Below are 24,468 nucleotides of genomic sequence, written 5' to 3' on the forward strand. Positions count from 1 at the left end.
AACAGCATCAAGAACATGACAGATGTGCTTCTTCCTAATTGTTTGTGTTTGTGGTTTATCTCTCCTGCCTGTGATACTTCAGGAGGAATCTCTCTCTCACCACCTCGTTCCCTCTGGGAGGTTTTGGTGGTTGATGCTCCCCAGCAGGACAGGAGCCTGCTCAGTGCTGCTGAGGGTTCTATGCTGGTGCCTCCCTGGCTTCCCAAAGAGCTGAGAACTCCAGCTCTCGTAGGACCTGCAGGACCTCCTGCTCTGATCCCACAGGACCTGCAGCCCCCGGAGCCCCTCGCCCTTCCCTGGCACTCGGGTCACAGTTCCAGAACAGGCACAGGGATTCAGAACCTCCTGCACACACCTGTGCTTGTCCTTATGACAGAATGTCATTCAAGGGACCCCAAAGCTCATCTCCTTCCACCCCTGCCATGGGCAGGGACACCTCCCACTATCCCAGGTTGCTCCAAGCCCCGTCCAACCTGGCCTTGGACACTGCCAGGCTGGCACAGACCGTTGGCAGGGTCATCCACTCGCTGCTCATTCCTGCTGCAAACATTCCTGCCTTTCTCTGGGCAGGCTGTGCCAGCACCTCTACAGCGTGTTAAAAATTGCAAAGTGACCAAACAGCCTGGAGAGAGATGCCTTCCAGACTTGGAAAGCCTCTCCTGTCCTGTGCAGATGATTTATTGCCCCCTCAATGCAGACCAGTGGGCACTGAATATCTTCTTTATCTTTTAATGTATTTTTTCTGTACGGACTCAGGTATTAAACTTTTTTACCCCTCTCAATAGCACCGATTTTAAAGGCAGCAGTTGTTTATTTGCCACCCCTGAGACCACCTAGGAGATTTAAGGCTCTCAATCCCTTCAGATGTTTGCTCTGGGTTCACCAGGTGTCCTCAGCAAGCCCCGGAACAGAGACGCTTTTGGTGCCAGATGTTCCCGGGTGAGCCTCGTGCATCCAGGGCCTCTCCAGGCTCGGTTCATCTCCGGGCAATCAGCCTCAGCAAAGCCCTTCCTGCACAGAGCTCTCCTTTCTCCCGAGTTCCAGGAGCGGGGCTGGGCAGCACCGGGAATGTTCGCACCAGGATGACCCCATACACGGGAACGCACGGGAACACGTGGGAAAAACGCACGGAATAAACGCGCGGGAATAAACGCGCGGGAATAAACGCGCGGGAATAAACGCGCGGGAACGCACCCGCTCCCTTCTGTCCCGAGCTGTGAGCGGTTTGGGGGGCGCTTTGTGAACTCGGGAAAACAGCTCCGAGCGGCGGGGCTGGGTCTGAGCGGGAGCTGCGGACGCGCGGGGGCACCGGAGCGCCGCCGGAGCGGCACCGGGAGCGCGGCAGCCCCGGCGCCGGGACGGGAACGGAGCGCGCAGCCCCGGCACCGGCACCGGAGCGCTACCGGCACCGGAGCGCCGCCGGAACCGCACCGGGGAAGGGCAGCCCCGCCACCGGCACCGGAGCGCGGCAGCCCCGCCGACGACACGGCACCGGAGCGCGGGGCTGCGCCCGGGCTGCACGGCTGGGCGGGGCTGGGCACACCTGGGCAGGGCACGGCGGGGCTGCGCATCCGGTCCGCCTGTCCCCGCCCGGTTCGCACAGCCCGTCCCGCCCGGACCCGGCCCCGGCCCCGGCCCCGCCCGACACAGCCACGGCGGGGGCGGTGGCCCGGGAGGTGCCGCGGCCCCGCCCCGCCGGAAGTGACGCGCCAATCACGGCCGCCCGCTCCTTCTGCCGCGAACAAAAGGGATTTTCACGCGCGGCCCCGCCCTCCGCACCGCCTCATTGGCTGTGCCCGCCCCCGCCCCGCCCTCCCCGCGGCGGATTGGCCCGCGCACGCGGCTGCGGCGGCGCTGATTGGCGGGCGGGCCGTCGGTCACGGAGGGGCGGGGCGGCCGATGGGGAGCGGAGCGGCGGCGGCGGCGGCGGCGGCGGCGCGGGGCCGGGCAGGTCGGTGCGGCGGGGCGGGCGCGGTCCGGCTCTCGGCTCGGTCCGGCTCGGCCCGGTCCGGTCCTGTCTGGCCCGGCCCGGCCCGGCCCGGCCCGTCCTGGCGCGGCGCTGCCCCTGCGGGGGGCGGAGGCAGGTGCGGGGCGGCCCGGCCCGCGGGGGCTGAGAGGGGCGGCGGCGGCGGGGCCGAGCCCCGCTGCGGGCGGGGGCGGCTGCGGCCGGGGGCGGCTGCGGCCGGGACTGGGCGGCCGCAGGCGGCGGGGAAGGGGAGGCAGCGGGGGAACGGGAGAGCGGGGGCCGGGGGGCGTTACCGGGATCCGGGCGTCGCTGCCCGGTCCGGCCGGGCCCGCGCACCGAGCGGCGATGGAGCCGGTTGTTGTTCCCCGCGCCCGCCCTCCTTCGCCGCGGGCTCCGCTGCGGCGCTTCCCTTTGTTCGCCGCGCTTGTACCGGGCCGGTGCGGCGCGGGAGCCACCGAGCCCGGCCCCTGCCACCCCCCGTGCGGTCCCCGGGCAGTGCCGGTCCCGGACGGTGCCGGGTCCCCGGGCAGTGCCGGTCCCGGAGAATACAGCACCGGCCGTGCCGCCGGCGGTGTCCCGGGCTGACCCGCGCTGCCCACCCGTGCCCGGGACCTGACCCGCCGTTCTCACCGGTGCCGGTGCCGGTCCCGGCGGTGTCCCGGGCTGACCCGCGCTGCCCGCCGTGCCGGACCGGGCCGGTGCCGCGCTGACCCGCCGTTCTCACCGGCGCCGGGAGCGGCAGGGCGGGCGCGGCTCCCCGGCCCGGGGTGAAGGTCAGCAGCCAGCGATGGTTTCGGTTCTGCGCGGGGGCTTCAAGGACCCACACAAAATCCATGCTGGAATTTCGCTAATTTGCTTCCTTCTGAGAATTACTACAAAACCTAATGCGATGAGGATGGGTTTTTGTGGGTAATGCCCTTTTTCCTTTTGGGCTGAGATACAAAGGTGAAGGAAATAGAAACAGTTCTCATTTTATCCTGGATCTCCACAGGAGTGATGCAATGCCAGGTAGCACTGTGGATACACAACTATTAGGTCTGTGTTAGCATTTTTCATTACATGAACATATGTAATTATTGAAACGACTCAAACACCACTCGATACACGCAGAAACAATTTTGGGAACTTGTCTGTCAGGACTTCTCCAACTGGTCATTGAGGTTCTGCCATTAATGTGATGACACGACTGCCCGTGCTGGCTTCTGGAAAATGCTGGTTCCTCTTCAGGAACACAGGAAAGACAATTAAGCTGATTCAGAATATTCGGCACTGTGGCATCGTTGCGTTGGTGTAGGTTTAGGAAATACCCTCTCTCAGAGGAGGAAGGAGCAACCAGCTTGGTTCTTCATGATGTTCTTTTTTAAAAGTGGAAGAGTTTTGAGCCAAGGGCTCGCAGAGGATCCCGAAGGTGCCTCGCCACGCCTCGGGCTGTGCTTGGGGTCCTGCCTGGGGCTCCCCTTGGGCTCCTGCCCCTGCCTCCAGCCCTGGCAGTCGGTGTATGAGGTTCCCCTGCCCTGGCACCATCCTCTGGGTGGGTTCTGCCCCTGCCTCCAGCCCTGGCAGTCGGTGTATGAGGTTCCCCTGCCCTGGCACCATCCTCTGGGTGGGCTCTGCCCCTGCCTCCAGCCCTGGCAGTCGGTGTATGAGGTTCCCCTGCCCTGGCACCATCCTCTGGGTGGGCTCTGCCCCTGCCTCCAGCCCTGGCAGTCGGTGTATGAGGCTCCCCTGCCCTGGCACCATCCTCTGGGTGGGCTCTGCCCGTCTGTGTGTGTGTGAGAGCAGTGAACTGTGCCCTGGCGCGGTTTCAGGATCACCCGCCGTGGCTGAGAGGGAGCTGCCAGCCTATCTGAGAGTTCCTCAAGTGGCACATGCCACAGATAACTCCCCCGCTCCGGTGGTGTGCAGACACTTAAGCTGCTCTCCGTGGTTATTTTCAGTGAAATACCGGGAAATAGCTTTCTTAGAAAGGTGTTATCTCCGTGGAGGGTGGGCATGGCTCTGCCAAGGGGGCTCCAGTGGTCCGAAGCTGAAAGCAAGCTCACCTTCAGGCAAGCAGAAAGTGATTATCTTTGTTTATGCTCTAAACTCTGCCTTATTGTCCAAAAATGGTGGTGTATCTCGGACTCGGGGAAAATATTTATGTAATGGGTCTAAACAACAAGGTCTTTGTGGTTTGTGATCTGTGTGAGTGCACTCAGTGTATTTCCCTGGATGTAAAGGGGTGCCATGCCCTGGCAGTCGCTGGATCTTGTTTCTGATGCCTCTTGGTTAAGGGTTTGGAAACAGAGGGTCAGGTTCCCCAGCTGAAGTGCCCAGATCCCTTTGGTGGAATGAGACACTTGGCAAGGGGGAGAACTGTGTAATTTAATAGAGTTGGTGTGATCTTTTGATAAAACATGGGACGAGGGAAGGCACAGGCGTGTGTAGCTTGAAAGAGCCTTGGAAAGGTCAGCTCAGGAGCCTGGAGGGCTGGGAAGGGATTTGGATTTGGATTTGGATAGGGGAAAAGAAGCTCAAGTACATGCTTATTAGCTCTCTGATCCAGAGATGCTTCTTGTTTCTGTAAGACAGTAACAGCAAATGAATAGGGCTTTTTATCCCCCGAATTTCAGCTCCCGAGTGCAGAGTGGCCCTTGAAGGGAATGTTTGGGATTGTGGTCCATTCAGCTTAACAGCCATCTGCCTGGGGTGCTCTGAAGGTTCCCCGAGATCACTGGAGGGTACAGGTGCATTTTGGGGTGGGTTTAGAGCAGTGCCTTTATTTGCTGCATCTGCTCCCAGTCTGTTCCCGCAGCAGTGTGAAGTGCAAACAGAGCAGGTGGAGATCTTCTCCTGCAGCAGGCTGCACATGAGGAAGCCGAGGCTGTACCACTGACATGCCTGTAATGTCACCTCTTGTTGTTGGATAAATGATTGCCGTGCACACTGGCTCCTGCTCTTTATTTCTCTTAGGTATTTTTACATGTATATTTTAGGACAGGGCTTGTTTATGTTGTTAAGCACATTACAGGCTACAGAGGCATGGTAAGAATAGCCTGGCTTATTCCTACAGCACTGGCAAGTACGAGTCACAATGGGAGTAGTTAGAATATAGAGCAGAAATTATTGCTGCCCTGACTAATGGCTTTACAATACCAAACTGCAGCTGGTAGCTGTCCTTGCTGCAAGACTGAACTGTTTGGTAGCTCTTGGGGAGATGCAGCTGCACGTTTCCACATCATCTCTTTTTTAGGGAAAAGCATGGATGCAGTCATGGTGAAAGTCCATGTCCAACACTTACTGTCCTGGGGTAACAGAATTATATGATACACTTTGTTCTAAGATGTCCTTTTCCTTCAGGTTTATAATGTCCCAGTGCCACTGTAACCTGGTGAGTGCCTGGCAATAAAAGGTATTTCCCACTGGTATTGGTGCAGTCTTAGAACCCGCGAATTCAGTCTTAGCAAGGACTGAGATGGTTTTGAAATCAAGTCGTGCACCTCCTAAGCAATGTTTGGATATTCCACACCTACAGGCTGCCCAGGGAAATGCTGCAGCTTTGACATGAGCACCAACACAAACATGGTAAATATCAAAGGCTAGAGCCAGGCTATGTCTTTTCTCACTCTGTGTGGCTACTTCTAGACGTTTTAGCATTTCTTTGCTGCTTCCATCTTTCTGAGATGGAAGTTGTAAATCACACTCCTTGCACAGGTGTAGGGGCCTGAGTTAACTTATGTATTGTAAATATATGTATGGCAGTGAAAGATCTTTGTATTGTATTAGTGACCCTGCCCTGACTCTAGTTATTGTAAATGGGCTGCAGCTGTGATGTCCTTGATTGGGCAGCAGCTGTAGCCCATGGAGGTAGCTGAGATAAAAGGGGGCGGGGTGGTCAGGGAGAGCTTTGGTGAGGAGCCCTGACCGAGAAGCAGCAACACCACTGCTGTGAAGATCTGCTGTGACAAAACCACCCAGAAGGTATGAGACTCAGGAAATATAATTAGACAACAATATGAATACAACACACAGGGTCTCAGCAGAGCCCCAGGCTGTGTCCAGAGGGAGGGAGATGGTCAGGCTGCCCCCTGGGCATCCCTGCCGAGCTCCATGCACTGACCAGAGGTGACCAGCGCTGCCCTGGCCCACAGAAATGGGATTTTAGCAAGTACATTGGTCTCCTAAGTTGTGCCTTTGTGCTGAGTTTTGATCAGGGTTTTTTGACCCGGTGACAAGCATGAGCAGATTTCCCGAACGTTCCACTCGTGGGTTTTCCCCTTGCATCTGTGACTGGCTCTGCAGCAGGGGCAGAGATGCAGTGGGACAGGGCTGTGGTGTCCAGCCCGGTCGGGTTTGGAGCAGGTCCTGCCCAGGGAGGGGGAGCCAGCAGAGCTGTCAGAAACGCTGCTGCCTTCTGGAGTTTGGTGTAAAGCACCGTGAGTGAGAGGCAGGAGGGTGGCTGTGATGGGACACCTCCCTGCCCAGCAGAGGGGCACGGAGTAATCTCTGATTTCTCTTGCTGTGTGATGGCTGCAGAACTTTCTGTTCCCAGCCGCTGGAAAACTGCTCTGGCACAAACAAGACAGAACTTGCTTTTGTGTGTAACTCTCCAAGGCACAGTTATGCAAATCAGCTGTAAAGGAGCAGTGACTTCAGACAAGCTAGACTTCAGCTGAGTGTTTCAGCTGGATGGATTCTCCAGCAGGGCTAATTTAACCCCTTATCACTTGCCGCTGGAGTTTGATATCTCTGATTATTTTCTTCATGCTGCAGCATTTTCTGTTTGACACGGAGTGTGGTGAAAGATGGACATGACTTGGACTCAGAAAAGTGTATTTGATGGTTGTGCAAAGCACAAGACTGCATCAATGGGTATATTTTCATCAGAGACAAGGATTTAGTCTGAAATTATTTCTACTTTTAACAAAATAATGTAACAAAAAGGCTTATTATGGGACAGTGTTAAAGGTATCAGCAAAGATGGAGGAGAATATGAGGCCTCTTTATGTGCGGTTCAGATGATGGATCCCTTATGCAGGCAGTAAGATGATATTTAGTAAATGATGCTGGTATTGAACAGTTTGGAAGAACAGTAATGAAGTGTGTATTTTCCGTGGCATTGATTTCTGTGGAGGGTTTGGGTCTGCTCCATCAGCGTGGCTGATGGCATTCCCAGGAGCAGATCCAGCCCTGCTGAGCTCCTGTGGGTGGCCACGCTGGCCCTGGTTCATCTCAGCTCCTCACTGGTGTTTGCAGCTGTGGGAGGCAGATGTGTGGCCACTGGGACTTCTCAATATCCTTGTTTTTCCCCTCTCCTGTTAACTTTGGCTGCTGTCCTGTGCTGTCAGCCCACACGTTCTGCCATCGCCGTATGGGAGTGCGTGTGTTCCTGTCCCCTGGGAGGAGGTGACAAATGCACCTTCTGCAACTGGTGCTGGAAAATGGGAGAAAATTACCCCCCCTCAGGGCAATCTGCAGTCCCGAGAGCTGGGAGCTGAGCTTAAATGAGATTATATGTCACAGCTTCAAATACTGATCTTAATGTCCAAAGAAATGCCTACTAAACCGGGTTTCGTTATTTTTCAGGTTTTCAGGATGAATCTGGAAAAACTCAGCAAACCAGAGCTACTGACGCTGTTTAGCATTCTCGAGGGAGAATTAGAAGCAAGAGATCTTGTCATAGAGGCTTTAAAGGTAGGTTTTAAGTATCAGGATAAGAAACAAACATGACAGCAGTACCACTGTGAGTTCTGCAGAGAGCTGTATGCAAGGTGAAGTTCATTACTGGTTCAGAATCCCACTGAATATCAGCAGGATTACACAGGAAATGCTGTAGGTAATTTTTGTCTCAGAAGCTGTCTGCAAGAAGCATTTTGGTATTGAAATACAGTGTTATGTGTGTTTTCATCCTCTCTGATAAAGAACCATGTGTTTCTGCTGTGTAAAACATCTACCACAATTCCTTTCTAGGTTTTTTTTCTCCCTTAGCAAGGAGGGCTGCTCAAAGCAGGAACTCTTCTCCCCAAGAGGGATCACAGATGAGTCTTCTAGTGACAATAACGTCACACTGAGTAAAAACCATCCCTGGCTTTGTGTTGGCTAAGCCTCCATAAGCTGGCACTGCTGAGAGCCGCAGCCCTGAGTGCTCAGCTCCTCACCCTTCCCTTTGCTGGCAGGAGCAGCAGTGTAACCCTCCACGAGGCAGATGCCAGCTAAAACTGCTCCCAAAGGCCCTTTCAGTCCCTGTCAGTGCAGCTGGGGCACGCTGCAGCTGTGATGTGAGCTCTGCTGGCCTGCACCAGGGGCTGTGGCTCTCTGCTCTGTGCTGATATTGAGCTGATATTGACATTATTTTAGAGAACACATGGTGCATGTGCAGTTCTGCTGCTCTCTGAGGGATGCCTGCTCGGCACTCAGCCTCAGCAGAGTGAAGGAAACAGTGGTGTAAATGATGGCAGGAATTAGTTGTGCCAGGGTTGAATCTTGAAGGTTTTTTCAAGCTGACCTGTCACTGCTCACAATGTATGAAACTTGCAGTTATTTCAGAAGAGGAATGGCAGCTTGCAGGCCTGAGAGCTGCAGGGGCCTGCTTTTCCAGCAGAAGCTTCTCCAGCTTGAGTCCAAGCATCTTTCAGGGGAGTGGAGGCATATCCTTCTCCAGGACAGTTGGGATGCTTGTTTGTTGTTAGTTGCTTTTGCATTTAGATAATCCTTTTATTTTGGAGGAATATTGTTACCCTCTCACAACTATTGGTCAGGTGGAAGGTTTGTTTTCTGTTCCAATACACACTTGCAAGTCTCTGCTGTGTCCTGAGATCCATCTTTCCACTGTGTGTGTTCAGAAAGTGTTACCCAAACAAGCCTCCCTTCAGTATTTCAGTGTGAGATGTGTACAGTGGAGCACAGAGACCAATGGGAAGAAATGCAGCAGCTCCATTCCAGAGGCTCTTTATTGCCTGCCTTCCAGTAGTGTAAAGCAATTATCCTTCCTGTTGAAATTTAACCTGCAGTTCCCTCTTGTGTGCGGAGATTAATGCACTAAGAATACCCTTTGACATAATTTGTCAAGTACTCATAGCTGAGAAGAAATTAAATGAAATTGTAACCTATGCTTGATAATTACGGAGTATAAAACACTGATCTAATGAAAGGTTAGGGCTGTTTTCCCCTTCCTCTGTCAGGGATGTGCTGCAGCGTTTCATCTCAGGGTTGTGGGGACAGCTGGGGCTGGTGGCAAAGGGCAATGGAAGCTTCAAATGCCTTGGTACCTGCTGAGGGTGATCTCAGGGAGGAGCTGCCAGCCCTGGTGCCTGCAGCACTGTGAGATGCTGGAGGTGCCAGCTGTGCTGGAGGTGCCAGCTGTGCTCTCCTTGGCTCCAGCTGTGCTGGAGGTGCCAGCTGTGCTGTGCTGGAGGTGCCAGCTGTGCTCTCCTTGGCTCCAGCTGTGCTGGAGGTGCCAGCTGTGCTGTAGGTGCCAGCTGTGCTGTGGGTGCCAGCTGTGCTCTCCTTGGCTCCAGCTGTGCTGGAGGTGCCAGCTGTGCTCTCCCTGCCTCCACAGCTGTCCCCAGTGGTGCTGCAGCCCGGGCTGGCCCTGCTGGCAGCAGCTCTGCAAGGAGAACTCTGCCTGTGAACTCTGCATGTGTAACTGCCTCCTGTGGGCAGAGGCTCAGAGCAGAGCCCTGCCCGCTCTGCCTGCTCCGTTTATTGGGAGTATACAGCCAGAGAAGCGCCGGCCTCGCGCTGTTTCTGTCCTTGTTTGCTGATAGTAGCTGTGGCAACAGCTTCACCGTGCCGCCCTGGCCCAAAGGCTTTGTGTGTGTCACTAATTAAAGGAAACCTTGCTAATCTGTTTGCTCACGTTTTGATGCACACAAGCGCTGCCCTGAATAAAAACAACTTCTGAGTTAAAGATCTGCACTCTTGAGAGCAAATTTAGTTTGGCTTGTGCAAATGGGATAAATGGAGCAGTAGTTTGCAGCAGAGGAGTGGGACCTGGGGCTGGGGCAGCTGCTGCTCCTCACACAGGACCTTCTGACGTGGTGCCACTGCTCTCAGGGCCCCAGGGGCCATGGACAGGCTTCTGTCCTGCCTCGGCAGCTGCATTTCTTTGGAGCAGTAATAGTTCTGTGTCAAATGTGGGTATATTGTGGGAGCAGGTGGAGTTCAATCCTCTGAACTTTCCTAGGGGATTGCATAACCCTGGACCACAGCAGTGATTTTTCTCCAGCAGTTGTGTTAGACACATAGATGTCAGTGGCTGCAAATCAGGATTTTACCTGCCTGTTTGCTTCCCTCACAGTGACAAAAACACATTTCCCTGCATGGGCTAGTTTTACTTCTGCTTCAGATTTCAGTGATTCTGAGCTCTGGTTGTTTGAGCCCAGTCCTGTGGTACGTTATGGGAAAGGACAGGCACTTGCAGAGGAGGAGTACCTTAGCTTGTAAACATGTCATCTGGTTGTAGCACAGTCTGCAATAATTGATATTCCTGCACGCTTAGAGACAAGCATTTTGCATCTGGCATTTAGCAGAGAGAATCCATGCGTGCAGATGACACAGCTTAAAATAGTTTTCCTCTCCCTGATGGTATCAGGCACTTGTTGGCTGGCGCTGGCCCCGTTGCTGTGTGTCAGAATGGAGCTGCTGAGCAGACACTGCTTGTTGAGCTCACTCCTTTTTTCCCCTCTCCCCAGATCCTGCCCCTTTCCTCCTTGCTGTCTGACAAACTGACTGTATTCACAATATTCTTTCCCAGTGCTTCAGTTTGCTTCCTCTGTTTTAAAAGTTCTTTGGGAAAAAAAACCAAAACTTTATTTTTTTTTGTTTGCCTGAAAGTAGCTTCCTGTCCACTACATAAATTTCAATGTTCTCCTTGGAACAGATTTAAGCCTGACTTCTTATTGTGCTCCTTTTCCTGTAGTTATAATTGTGTTTATATCATCCAGAAAACCCAGATGCTGTCAGAGAGTTGCATAATCCTGAGTTGGGCTCCCAGTCCTCCTTGCAGTGCAGGAAGGGTTGCAGGAGCCACAGGTTTGCCTTCTGAAATAGCACACCACGCCTGGAAACAATTCAATATTTAAATGGATCCCTATCGCCGTGTTAGAGCACTCTGTTCCCTCCCCCCTGCTTTCCATACATTGGAACTGAGGTTCTGTTTACTTTCAGAAAACAGGAAGCAGCTTCCTGGCTTGTTCCTTTATGTTAATAAGGCCTCAGGCAATTTACACTGGAATAGAAACTATTTTGTGTTAATGACTGGGAGCTGGTATTCATCTCTTTGCTCCCGAGTGCAGTGATGCACTATAAAGCAGTATTAATGAAAAACTAGGTGTTGTGTGTTAGTGGATTTAGAAACTAGATTTACAGTGCAGTTTGAAAAACTTAATCCTGCCTCTTGTTTAAATAAAAAGAGAAGTTCAGTAACACAAAACCTTCCTGCTGTTAAATCTTTCACAGATGGGGCAAATTGGGCTTGTGCATCACTTAGAGAGCAGCTTCCATGGAGCAGAGTTCCCTTGGGTGCTGTTTATGGAGTGCAGGCATTCCTTACAGCCTTTATTGCAAGCCTGGGGAGGTTTCTGTTTGTCTCTTGCTGGAAGCAGCTCAGTTTGCCAGTGTTAAAAAGCTGATTCTGCTCACCTCCAGAGTGCCAGCGTGTGCTGGGCAGGAGCAGAGAGCTGTGGCAGTGGTTCCCTGCTGGAAGGGCTCCTGCTCTGGGTTCCAGCAGTCTGGGGTTCTGTTCCCTGGGTTTGGGGTTCTGTTCCCTGGTTTGGGGTTCTGTTCCCTGGTTTGGGGTGCTGTTCCCTGGTTTGGGGTGCCCACAGCCCATCCTGAGCACAGGGCACCCCTGCAGCACCACCCCAGGGCGCTGGGGCAGGCACAGCCAGCCTGGCACCAAGCTCCCAGCAAAGGAAGCTGCAGCTCTGTGCTGCTGGACATTTCCTGAGGAAGCTTATTCTGTTTTTCAAAGCTGATAACAGCGCAGATAACAGGTCTTGCTTGGGCAGATGTGGATGGCTCTCGTTTATCAGGTCTGCTCACTCGAGGTAATGATGGCAATTAGGGCAGATGCTGCATTTGGGCAATTCACTGGTGGCTCTGTGCCTGCCATTGCTGCATTGCATTGCATTCACTGGTGTCTCTGTGCCTGCCATTGCTGCATTGCATTGCATTCACTGGTGGCTCATCCTGGCATTGCTGCCAGTCCCACTCCAGCATTTTGGCATTTACTTTTGGGCAAACCAGAGGTGCCCACCCCCGTTTCCCTCCTCTCTCAGTGCTTGCTGTGACCTCAGCCTGCCTTTATTCCCAGCTTCTGTCTCTGGGGAGAGAAGCTAATAAGGAAGTTCAAGGCTGTGAGGAGCTATTTAAAGCTTATTCCACTCTCTGCTACATGAAGGAGGAACTTCTGTGCAAATTATCACTGGAGAGCTGCAAACTCGGTAGCTGGAGTTAATTAAGGGTGTGTTTGTTGTGTACCAAGGGTTAAAACCTGAACTCTGAAATTACAGGGAGGAGAAATGCTCTACTTGATGTCCAAAAAAACACTTGAAACAGGTCCTGGAAATTCCCTGTTTGATGTTCCAGTAAAACAAGTTGTAAAGATTACTGAACAGAGAGAGAGTACTCTGTCACATAAACAAGGTTTCAGTAGAAAGAAATATTTTATTTTTTAAAAAATACAGAAATAGGTTGTGGGAAACATCCCAAAACAGCCTCGAAATCCCAAGAGGAAACAGTAGCTTTTTCCTAACAAAGCAAAGCCTTTGCTTTGCCTGCCTGCACAGGAAACATCTTTTCAGTTGGGTCAGATGTTACTTCTGCCCCATAAAATCAGAATTATCTCTTCCCAGACAGACTAGCAGTGGTCCTTTGCCCAAACTGGAGCTCAAAGCCAGCCAGTTTCACATGGAACCCCCTCTGCTTATGGTAATTTTTCCAGTCTCCTGGAAGTTTATTTTTAAGGGTAGTTCACATGTAGAGTTCCTTCTGTTTTCTAAAAGCACCCCAAGCTTATACGTTATCTTTGTTTCCTGTTGGGAGAGGTCAATTTGATAATCTTGAAAATTGCTGAATAATCCATTTAATTGTTTCTGGAATTTGAGTATTTTGTTGGGAAATTCACAGTTCTGCGTGTTGGAGATGATAAAGGTGGAGGTACTAAATCAGAAGATGTAATTGCACAGAATTGCATCTTCTTTCACAGCCCCATTGCAGATGCTGGAGGTATTTGTGTCATCTCTGGTGTTCAGATGAAGTTTTCCACACCTTAACTAACACTGCATTTTGTAACCTTATTTCCTTTTTGTTTAACCTTGATTTTCCGTGGATTTGTGTTTTCTGTGCTGAGATCTGAGATCTAGGTTGATTTTTTTCACTTTGGGCTCACTAATAGAGTGTTCCTCCGTCAAGTTCCTTCTGTTCTGAAAGCTGAGCTGCTGTTTAAGGTGGAGTCCAGCTGAGACAGGCCACAGTCAGAAGGGTTGAGGATTCTGATGTGAGCTCCAGTGGCAGCAGCTGGGCTGCAGAGCTGTCTCAGGGAGGGGCACAATCCTCTGTGGCATTTCCACACCTGCATAAGGTGACTCTGGGGACTGTGGCACTGTAAATGCATTTTCCACGAGGTGGCCCAGGCGCTGCTCTGCAGGACAGAGGTGTCCAGGCTGGAAGATCCCAGTTTGCATTCCCAGCCCCAGAGCACTGGGTTTGTTTGTGCACACGGGGTGTGCTCGGTGGAGGGTGACCTGGTTGAGACTTTCTCCAGTCTAGACAACTTTAATTAAATGTTTATGCTCTGCTGGCTACTGGAGAAGAATAGCTGGACTTGAGAAAGCCCTTAATGTTATGATAGTCTCATCTGTTTGTCATGCTAGTTCAGGAAAATACTTAATTGCTCAGAGTAGCAAGGAAGAACTTCTTGTTCTTTCCCAAACAGGAAATAAACCACCCCACTGAATTCGGAGCGGGTGGTTTATTCAGAGTTCAGAGCCTGTGAGGAGCAGAGGAAAACGTGGCTTTGGCTACACCTTCAGCACTGCAAAAATCACCTTGATCTCAGATTTTGGAGCTCTTATTTGGTAGAATAAGACTGCCCTGCACAAAGGCAGCTGAAGCACTGGTGGCATTAAACTCATCTGTCAAAGCAGTGAGGCCAGCTGGATGGAGATCCCAGTTCATATTTACAGACTTATTAATGCTTGAGTCACTTAGAAACTCCCTCCACACTTACATGGAGCTTTCACTGAGTCACTTTTATAAACACTTCAGAAAAACAGAAGATTCCCTGTTCCTAAAAAAGCCCCCAAACCTGTAGTTTTTCCTGTGATTCATTAAACCAGGGCTGCCCCATTATCCAGGGCTGCTCTCCCATTTCCAGGGCTGCTCTTTTCCTTCCTCTCCTTTTTATTATTGTGCAAAGTTAGAACAATATCTGAAGCTGTGATCAAAGTGCCCACAGCTCCTGACGGATATTGCTGATAGAGAGGGAGGGGTGTCTGTGAGGGTGAGCTGTTCCTCTGTGTGTGCTTACTGCAGGGTTAAAATCCAGCTCCAAACTGGACCCACAGGGTGAGTGTCTCTAATTTGGTCATGGAGAAGATATTTTGGGTTGGGTTTTTTATGCCTCTTGTCAAGGTAATGCAAACACTTTTCCTTTTAAGAGCAAAAATGAATTTTTTTAGTTTATTTCGTGTTAATCACATGGCTGCATTTCAGAATGCAGGTGGGACCAGCAAACCTCACCAGCTCTTTGAGTGAAGCCAAGTTGTGTTATTTAACTCTCAGTGTTCCAGTGTGGCTGTGCCAGCTGCTGCGGGGATGTTCCATGATTCTGTGACTCCTGCTTGAGGGAAGCATTTGTGGTTTTGATGCTGGGCCGTGGCAAAAGAGCCATTCCAAGAGGCACTGGCTTCTGAGCTGTCTTTCATTTGAGCCAGGCCCATCTTTCCTGTCTGAATGCCATCCTTGTGCAGCCCCATCAGCAGTGGGTGATTTCTGACGTTGGCCACTGCTGTTCATGAGGGTTTCATGCGCGGCTGGCACGGCTGGCACTCAGAGCTCTGTTCAGCCGGATGCCCTGCCCAGCTGCAGCAGAGTCTGGGGCTCATTCGGGGCCCTGCACCAGCTCCAGAGCTCTGTGCTTGCCTGGCCGTGGGAGATGTGCTGGCCGTGCTCTGCAGCGGGAGCAGAAGGTGGAGCGCACCTGGGGAGGTGCAGACGGCGTTGGTTTGGAGCAGGTGCCCCAGGGAAAGCGTGTGTGCTGTGTGTGCTGTGGCAGGAAAGGGCGTGGAGGGTCAGAGCCCTTGAGCAGGTCACTCGTGCTAAGGTCTGTTCTACATTAAACACACTTTGGTCGGGTCCTGGGGCTCCCTGCTGCATTTCCCATCTTCCTCGCTGGGGACACAGCAGTGCAGCGCAGAGGAGCCATTGGCACCCTGCAGGAAAGAGAAGCTGTGACCTGTCCTGGCAGCAGTGCTCGCAGAGAATCAGAGGATCCCAGCTGCAGTCTCTCATCCAGGTGTTGTCTCTGGCAGGTGCCTCAGCCCTGCTGGGCGTGGGCGGTGCTGTCAGTGACACACCACTGTGGGGAATGGAACTCTGTCACAGCTTTTCACAAATGCTCAGGGTGCAGCCCAGAACCACTTCACTGGAAATCAGTGATTAGATTTCTCTGAGCCAGGATGCCTCTGAAGGCTCTTTTGAATCTACATCTGGTTTTCTGTGTCTTTTGTTGCATAAATATTTGGTTTCTTATCATGGTGGTGAACACACAGATAATACTTTCATATCTGTCTATGAGATTTTGCTTCATTTTTAGACCTTTACAGTCATCATTGAATAGGATAAGCCTATGGGTATCCTGACAAACAGATTTCCATGGAATGGCTGATTCATGGAATGATTGGGGTTGGAAGGGAGCTCTGAGCTCTTCGAGTCCAGCCATTAAGCACTGCAAATGCAGAGCCTGGGATGTGTGAGTTGTCTTAATTCCTACAAGCACCAAAGGAAACCTCATCGTTCCTGTCTTGAGAAACTAAACTCTGTTTAGTCTGGAGGAGAGCATTAAAGATTTTATCAACAATTCACAGACTGATGGCTCTTGCGAGAGTGAAACTCTTTAATTGCTCAACATGAAATTCTTTGATGGTGACACAGCCAAGGAAGGCACACAACTGCTTCTTTCACTGATTCGACAATAAATGATTAAATCTTTTGTTGAGCAAGAGTTGGTACTTACCTTCTTTCCTTTCACAGCTGTGGAATGCAAGCCATGGCCCTGTCAGGTAGCTGTGGTATGAGGATGTTTGTAGACTGGATATATTTGTGGAGGTGATGTGTTTTTAAGCAAGATTTGTCTTTATGGCCTTTATTTGTAGCAGATAACAGGATATGAATCAGACTGTGTTAAATTCTCTTTAAATGGAAAACTGGGGAAAAGGCATATTAACTACAAAGCCCTGTTTCTTTAGCTATTTGAGTATATTAAAATGCAAATTTGTTTTTGTGTTGCAGGCCCAGCACAGGGACACATTCATCGAGGAACGCTATGGGAAATACAACATCAGTGATCCACTGATGGCTCTGCAGAGAGACTTTGAGACACTGAAAGAGGGGAACCATGGTGAAAAGCAGCCAGTATGCTCCAATCCTTTGTCTATTTTGAAAGTGGTGATGAAACACTGCAAGAATATGCAGGAGAGAATGTTATCCCAACTGGCTGCTGCAGAAAGCAGGCACAGAAAGGTAGGTGTTGCCTCAATTAGGATGTGCAGAGATTACAGCTGCATTTTAATAACAAGTTAACTTCAGCAAAAACACTTGAGTTCCTGAGGCTTGGTAACTGGAAGGACTTTGCACCTTTGTTTAAACTTCTCACTCCAGAGGATGCAGCTGGTGAGCTAGTTAGTTGTAATTCCAGAATTTGAAATGCTTTTGTTGGGGCACACCAAAGAGGATCCAGCTTACAGCTGGGAGGTGTAATGCTTCCCAAAATGCAGGAAAGGCTTTCTGGAAGTTGGAATTCTCAGCAGAGCTATCACTGTTCTGCCTGGGACTTGTTCTCTGTGGTTATTGAAGAGCTGCTGCCAGGGGAAGGCACCTCCCTGTGCTTCCCTAAGGAATATGGAGTGACCAAAAGTATTTTTCTTGCCATTTGGCCTCTTTAATGAAGCACCTGTTATTCTTCAGATGTACCTTTAATGTATATTGACACCAATAAAGTGTTTGATCATGTGTCAGGCCATGCTAGCACAAAAATTGATGTCACTAGAAGTAAAAACAAGGCTGGGTTTCACTTTTCAACCAAATATCCAACTAAGTCATAGAGTAAACTCAGATATTGTATCACCTTTTCCTCTTCCTGTCTTCTTCAAGTATACAAAGATGTATACTTGATAATATTTAAGCATTATTTGGAAGCTTAAATTTCAGGAAGACTGAGGAGCTGCTAAATTCATGGTGAGAGCTTAGTTCTGGTGATGGGATAAGCAGAGCCTCTTGGGAAGTTTGTATTCTGGCTTTTTTGTTAATAGCATTTCAATTATTCATTTAAATCAATGTTAAAGCTGAAGGAGCTCCTTCACTGGGCCCTCATGGGAAGCAGTTTCACTTCAAGAGCTCATCTTGTCCTTAAGTGGAAGAGCAAATTAATGTTCTTTAAAATAAACTTTGCACTGGAGCCCTCAGATGGCTGTGAGGCAGGGGAGCAGCCAGTTGGGAATTGCTGCAGAGCCACAGAGGGCCTGTCCTGCTCTGGAGCCCCGGGTCTGCTCCTGCTGCCCCTCTGCTCCTGCTGGCCCTGCAGCGATGGCCCTGCCAGGAAACTCTGACTTGCAGGGGACAGGAGGCGCAAACTGGAGCACAGGAATTTCCAGCCGAATACGAGGAAAATCTGACTGAGTTTGAGGGTGACAGAGCCCTGGAACGGGCTGTGGAGGGCTTGTGGACTCTCCTTCCCTGCCAGCGTTCAGAACCCGCCTGGGCTGAGCTGTGCAACCCTCTCCAGGGCAAGGGGTGCACTGGGTGATGCCCAGAGATCCTTCCAGCCCTTCTGGAATGAGGGCACCATTCATGGCATGAACCCGCCAAGGATATTGCACAGTCTGGGGGAAAAGCGTGCAATTTAGACATTTAATAGTAAAATACGTCCAGTGTGAGGTTTCCCTAACATCTTTCACAAACTGACTCAGTTTGACCAGATAATAACAGACATTGGACTTGTCCAAAAGCTGCTTTTCTGTGACTTGAGTTGAGCTCAGGTGTCTGGAGCTGCAGTGGTGCCTGTCCCATGGAGCTGCTGTGGTGGCTCTTCTGTGTCACTGGAGCTCCTGTGTCCCTCTGGAGCTGCCCAGGTGTGTGTCCTGTGTCACTCTGGCTCTCCCATGTCCCTCTGGAGCTGCCGTGGTGTCTGTCCTGTGTCACTGGGGCTCTCCCGTGTCCCTCTGGAGCTGCCCAGGTGTGTGTCCTGTGTCACTGGGGCTCTCCCATGTCCCTCTGGAGCTGCCCAGGTGTCTGTCCTGTGTCACTGGGGCTCTCCTGTGTCCCCTGGAGCTGCCGTGGTGTCTGTCCTGTGTCACTCTGGCTCTCCCATGTCCCTCTGGAGCTGCCGTGGTGTCTGTCCTGTGTCACTGGGGCTCTCCCGTGTCCCTCTGGAGCTGCCGTGGTGTCTGTCCTGTGTCACTGGTGCTCTCCCGTGTCCCTCTGGAGCTGCCGTGGTGTCTGTCCTGTGTCACTCTGGCTCTCCCATGTCCCATGGAGCTGCCCAGGTGTCTGTCCTGTGTCACTGGGGCTCTCCCGTGTCCCCTGGAGCTGCCCAGGTGTCTGTCCTGTGTCACTGGGGCTCTCCCGTGTCCCATGGAGCTGCCCAGGTGTCTGTCCTGTGTCACTCTGGCTCTCCCGTGTCCCATGGAGCTGCCCAGGTGTCTGTCCTGTGTCACTGGGGCTCTCCCGTGTCCCATGGAGCTGCCCAGGTGTCTGTCCTGTGTCACTCTGGCTCTCCCGTGTCCCATGGAGCTGCCCAGGTGTCTCTCCCGTGTGCCCCCGGAGCTGTGCCCAGCTCTGCTCGCTGCCTGCCTGCTGGGGCCCTGTGCCTGATGGCTGCTGTGTTTGGGCAGGTGATCCTGGACCTGGAGGAGGAGCGGCAGCGGCACGCGCAGGACACGGCCGAGGGGGACGATGTCACCTACATGCTGGAGAAGGAGCGGGAGCGGCTCACCCAGCAGGTACCGGCGCAGGGCAGGCTGGGCTGGAGAGCAGCGGGAGCTCCCTGTGCCAGGCGCCCCGAGCTGCTATCACCCTGACATGGAAAACAGCCCTGCCCCGCTGCTCGGCGTGCTTTGGTAGCTGAGCACTGCTGGAAGGTATTAACAGGCAATCAAATGCTTTGAAAACTTACTTCAGCCTGAAGTCCGAGGAGTTGGGAAGAACAGGATTGCGTTTACAGTTGATAGCTCACTGCAGTACTCAAAATGCAAAATAAGTTATGGAAGATCTCCTGGGGGTGTTATGCTAATAAATATTTAAGCCACTGTTTTCTGTTACTCAAGCCTGTAGCCTTTGTTAAGCATACATAACACATCAGCATTTTAAAGCCTAAATGCCTTTAAAAGGCAAACTGACAAAGTGGTAAATGAGGTGGAAGGAAGCTTTGCTTGTTCTGTCAGTGCATGGCAGACTGGGTGTGTGTCTCACCAAAGGCCAGTCGAATTTCACACAGGATAAAACTACTAGGAAGTAATAATTGTTACTGTGTGCAGGCTGAGTTGTGCCAGACTATTTTGCTGATTTCTGGTGCAATAACCTCTTTCTTATCCATTGTCATTTTTTCTTGTGTAATTTCTCCAAGATGCACAGTAAACCTGCTCCCTTTTGGGGTGTTTCCCTTCATTTGCTTTCAGGAGGTTTTATGGTACCCTTAAAATCTCTTTTGTTCTTAACTTCAGGTGGAGTTTGAAAAGTCCCAAGTGAAGAAGTTTGAGAAGGAGCAGAAGAAGCTGTCGAGCCAGTTGGAGGAGGAAAGGGCACGCCACAAGCAACTCTCTTCCATGCTTGTTGTGGAGTGCAAGAAAGCCACTGCCAAAGCAGCTGAAGAGGGCCAGAAGACAGCAGAGCTGAGCTTGAAATTGGAAAAGGAGAAGAGTAAGGTGAGTAAACTGGAAGAGGAGCTGGCAGCCAAGAGGAAGCGGGGCTTGCAGATGGAAGCACAAGTAGAAAAGCAGCTCTCAGAGTTTGACATTGAAAGAGAGCAGCTGAAGGCTAAGCTGAACAGAGAAGAAAACCGTACGAAAGCACTCAAAGAAGAGGTGGAATGTCTGAAGAAAGCCCTGAAGGAGCTGGAGGCTTCCTGCCAGGAGCACAGTCCCCCCAAGGCCGTGCATCCCAGCCCCTCGGTGACGTCCAGGGGGGTCACAACCGACAGCCCCCCAGTGAAGTCAGTGTCCTGCCAGACCGAGGGCCCGCAGGCAGAGCGAGCAGCCCCTGCCAGCGCCAGCAGAGCTGCCCACGCCGTGTGTGCCAGCCCCTGTGCCCCCGCTCACTCCTATGCAAAGTCCAACGGGCATTGTGACACGGACGGGCAGGCGGCTGGGGACACGAATGCTGCAGAGAGCCCAGCTCACAGGGAGAAGCCTGCCGCAGCCCCCGAGGGTGCCGTGGAGAACGGGAGCTCCCCTGCGAGAACAGAGTCCCCGGTGCACCAGCTGCCCTCCGCGGCGGCGTCCCTGTCCCCCAGCAGCACAGCTGCCTCCTCCCTCACCCCGTCTCCCTGCTCCTCCCCGGTGCTGGCCAAGCGCCTGGTGGGAGCCTCTGCCGGCAGCCCTGGCTACCAGTCCTCCTACCAGGTGGGCATCAACCAGCGCTTCCACGCGGCCAGGCACAAGTTCCAGTCCCAGGCCGAGCAGGAGCAGCAGCCAGGGGGCCTGCAGAGCCCCCCGTCCCGGGACCTGTCCCCCACCCTGGCCGACAACTCGGCTGCCAAGCAGCTGGCGCGCAACACGGTGACGCAGGTGCTGTCCCGGTTCACCAGCCAGCAGGGCCCCATCAAGCCCGTGTCCCCCAACAGCTCGCCCTTCGGCACGGACTACCGCAGCCTGGCCGGCGCCGGCAGCCCCAGGGCCGAGGCCGGGCACTGCCCCAGCCCCGCCAAGGTCTCCAGCCCGCTCAGCCCCTTGTCTCCGGGGATCAAGTCCCCCACCATTCCCCGGGCAGAGAGGGGGAACCCCCCGCCCATCCCTCCCAAGAAGCCCGGCCTGGCTCAGTCGCCCGCCGCTGCTGCTGCTCCCCTCGGCAAGGGCTCCTCCCTGGGCGCCCCCGGGGACGTGGCCAGCAGCTGCTCCAGCAGCACCGTCCTGTCAAATGGCAAGGACCTGGAGATCCTCCTGCCAAGCAGCAGCTAGTCTCCAGAAAACGGGAATGTGACATTCCACAGCTTAGCTTACCCTGCAGCTAAGACACTGTTTTTCCACTCCATGTTATTTATTTCCATAGTAGCAGATTCTGTCTGTATAAAGCATTTAGTATATTTTTTTTTCCTTTTTTAATAGGTAGGAAAATATTTTTGTTTATGAAGAAACCTTAACTACAGCTATACAGTAGCCTCCAAATGTCTCATGGCAGCAGTCAGATCATTAGAGATAACAACCATAATCATGTGGTGGGACCTATCAAGCTCTAATGGGACTGAAATGCTACTTTTAAATTATGCAGAAATAATTTTTGCAGACTTTTTATTCCAGATGAACATTTTATAAAAGTGCCTGAACTAAGCCTGCAATATGAATGTGATTCTCGGGAAAAGGTGAGGAGGGGAACATCTAGCTGCAGAAACAAATTCTTCTGAGTCCTGAATGTTGAAACCAACACTGGTTTTCCTTTTAATTCTTTCCATTTGCTAAGGTAAGTTAGCAAATGTGCTACAGATTCTGCCAGGTGAGCACCAATCTGGTGCAGCCAGCCAGGCTGTGTCCTTCAGGACACAGCTCCAGCTATTTGAGGAAGCACACAGGAATTTCTTGGGATAAAATTTAGTTGTGATATCATCCAGATTACTTCTCTGTCCATATAGCTCTTTCTGCTTTCCTGCCAAGATGCCTGTGTGCCTACATGGCTCAACTCTGGTTTCTGGTGTATCACCTGGAATTTTCAAGCTCTTCAAGCATTCTACTGTTGTGTGTAGAACTTCTGAGAAAAGGATCTTTCTGTTCCTTGGCAAAGATCTCACTATTACTTGAAAAAGTAACTCATCCATCCAGTACAGGTTTTTTGCAACACCTGTAAATGGGATCTTCAACTTCAAACAGAAGCAATAATTTTGTTCCCCATCTGTGTCAGTTAAGTCTGACTGACCTGGATTTTACCCACTAGCTCTGGCTAGCTTTCCTTGGCTGCAAATATGGAACCAAATCATTGCTGCTGTGGAATTAAATATGTGGATATGTGTGTCACACACATACATGCTAAACACACAGTGTGTTAGGAAAGTATTTATCTCTTCTTGACCTTCTGCCTTATATGAAGAAGACATGGCAATTCACTGAGATTTTAAAAAATTCCTCAGTGAGGAATTGCCTAAGTTTGAGGCAGATCTTGTGTGTGGAGAAGTATTTGGACCCAGGAGAAGCAGGTGGTTCCTGTGCAGAAGTGTTTGCTGCAAGAGAACCAGCAGGCCCAGCACAGTGGTTTTCTGAGTCATTGTGCTGAGAAGCCCAGGACAAACAGCACAGATCAGTGGCACAGGCTGAGAGCACACCCCCGAGTTAATGATCTCGGTGTCGGACGTGAGCTGATCCTAAATTTAGGAACTGGACTGGCTGCTCGGTGCCATCCAGCGTGGAGCCCTTCCCTGGGCAGCAGCGTGGTGTTTGCACAGCTCCCGGTGCCAGAGACACGTTATCCTTGGGGAATTCTCACTGTTCCATTGGGCAGGGTCCCTCTGTGTGGGGAGGATCCCTGTGCCACTGAGGGGCAGAGCTGCCCATTGCAGTGAGGTTCCTTTGGACTCTGGGCCTTTTGTGCTGTGCCATTGAGGGGCAGAGCTGCCCATTGCAGTGAGGTTCCTCTGGGCTCTGGGCCTTGGAGCTGTGCCATGGAGGGGCAGAGATGTCTGTGCTCAGAGGTTCCCATGCAGTGAGGTTCCTTTGGGCTCTGGGCCTTTTGTGCTGTGCCATGGAGGGGCAGAGCTGCCCATTGCAGTGAGGTTCCTCTGGGCTCTGGGCCTTGGAGCTGTGCCATGGAGGGGCAGAGATGTCTGTGCTCAGAGGTTCCCATGCAGTGAGGTTCCTTTGGGCTCTGGGCCTTTTGTGCTGTGCCATGGAGGGGCAGAGATGCCCATTGCAGTGAGGTTCCTCTGGGCTCTGAGCCTTGGAGCTGTGCCATTGAGGGGCAGAGCTGCCCCTGCTGAGAGGTTCCCATGCAAGGAGGTTCCTCTGGGCTCTGGGCCTTGGAGCTGTGCCGTGGAGGGGCAGAGATGCCCATTGCAGTGAGGTTCCTCTGGGCTCTGGGCCTTGGAGCTGTGCCATTGAGGGGCAGAGATGCCCATTGCAGTGAGGTTCCTCTGGGCTCTGAGCCTCTCTCTGCAGGACAGGGGGGCTCAGTGCTGCTCGGGGGTGGCTGCTGCTGGAGTGACCCCACGCAGCCAGGGCAGGGCTTTAGAGGCTTGCACAGACCTTTTGGGCAGTGGTATTACGGGCTGTTGTTCCTAATCCCATGGAACAGTCTGTGCATTAACAGCGGGGACACAGAGGCAGCCAGAGCTGAATGGGCAGGGGCTCTTTTGGAAGCACGTTTATTACTTTATTAACTAAGTGTCCACAGCGGATTTTTTAGCTCTTGCTGAGAGTGAAAGTAAAAAAGGATGGGCAGGTGGATTTTGGTCCATGTATCCCTTCTGATTGAAAAGTGAGGCTTTTGTATACACTGCTTTAATGAGTTTCTTTACTTTTACATTATTCTGACTGGTATTATCCCCCTTCTTTATTGATAGCTCTAGAGAGAGAAATACTATGATGAAGTCTAATAGGAAATGCACTGAGTACTGTTTCTTCTAAAATATAATATGGGAAGGGGTATGCAAAAGAATGTATTTTTGCTAGTAGACTAACTTCTGAAAGAAACTAAGCACAAGGGATTGAAATGGATCCAACTAATTCAGTAAGACATTTAGAGTTAGTATTTAACTGTTAATGTAGATTCTGTGTGAAAGCAACTAAATATTTCTTCTCTAACTCACATGTGTCCTAAGCAGACATTGTTGCAGAGTTTGTCACTGGCTAATGGAGTATAATGAAGTGCAAAACATATAACACTAGTATTAATTCATTAACACTTGTAAATTTGTAAAGCCAAATGTACCAAGCTGAAGTCTTTAATCATTTTTATAGCTGATGGCATTAAACATGTTAAACATTCATATTATCAATAAAGGATTTTATTTTTAAGATGTGCAAATTGCTTAAGGAAATGTTTGCGGTTGGGGCTGCCCGGCAGGAAACAGTCCTGCTGTTGGTGACTGGGCATCTGTGCCCACC

The 24,468-nt window shown here is 51.7% G+C and overlaps 1 protein-coding gene across 6 annotated transcripts; it reads left to right on the forward strand.

Moving 5' to 3' along the window:
* The first annotated feature begins 1,923 nt into the window (after positions 1-1,923).
* On the forward strand, positions 1,924-24,378 carry CTTNBP2NL (CTTNBP2 N-terminal like). 6 transcript variants are annotated; one of them, XR_010030753.1, is made up of 6 exons: positions 1,924-1,951; positions 7,532-7,639; positions 16,460-16,690; positions 19,060-19,167; positions 19,888-23,361; positions 23,426-24,378. XR_010030753.1 is itself a non-coding variant. In XM_063177717.1 (5 exons), the coding sequence occupies exons 2-5, from the start codon at positions 7,541-7,543 to the stop codon at positions 21,337-21,339; spliced, it is 1,890 nt and encodes a 629-aa protein (XP_063033787.1). In that variant the 5' UTR covers positions 1,924-1,951; positions 7,532-7,540; the 3' UTR covers positions 21,340-24,378. The 6 variants fall into 6 exon arrangements, 2 of the variants coding, with proteins under 2 accessions (XP_063033787.1, XP_063033788.1); XR_010030754.1 differs by having other exon boundaries at positions 19,888-22,994; positions 23,074-24,378; XR_010030755.1 differs by having other exon boundaries at positions 19,888-22,929; positions 22,995-24,378.
* Positions 24,379-24,468: the final 90 nt, after the last annotated feature.

The sequence above is a fragment of the Melospiza melodia genome, chromosome 28 (assembly GCF_035770615.1).
Source record: "Melospiza melodia melodia isolate bMelMel2 chromosome 28, bMelMel2.pri, whole genome shotgun sequence".
Taxonomy (NCBI): Eukaryota; Metazoa; Chordata; class Aves; order Passeriformes; family Passerellidae; genus Melospiza; species Melospiza melodia.

Excerpts from the sequence above, each read along its gene's own strand:
- CTTNBP2NL (XM_063177717.1), top strand. The coding sequence starts at position 7,541 with ATGAATCTGGAAAAACTCAGCAAACCAGAGCTACTGACGCTGTTTAGC. Across the intron at positions 16,691-19,059 it reads CAGAAAGCAGGCACAGAAAG|GTGATCCTGGACCTGGAGGA; the intron begins GTAGGTGTTGCC and ends GTGTTTGGGCAG. Across the intron at positions 19,168-19,887 it reads GGGAGCGGCTCACCCAGCAG|GTGGAGTTTGAAAAGTCCCA; the intron begins GTACCGGCGCAG and ends TCTTAACTTCAG.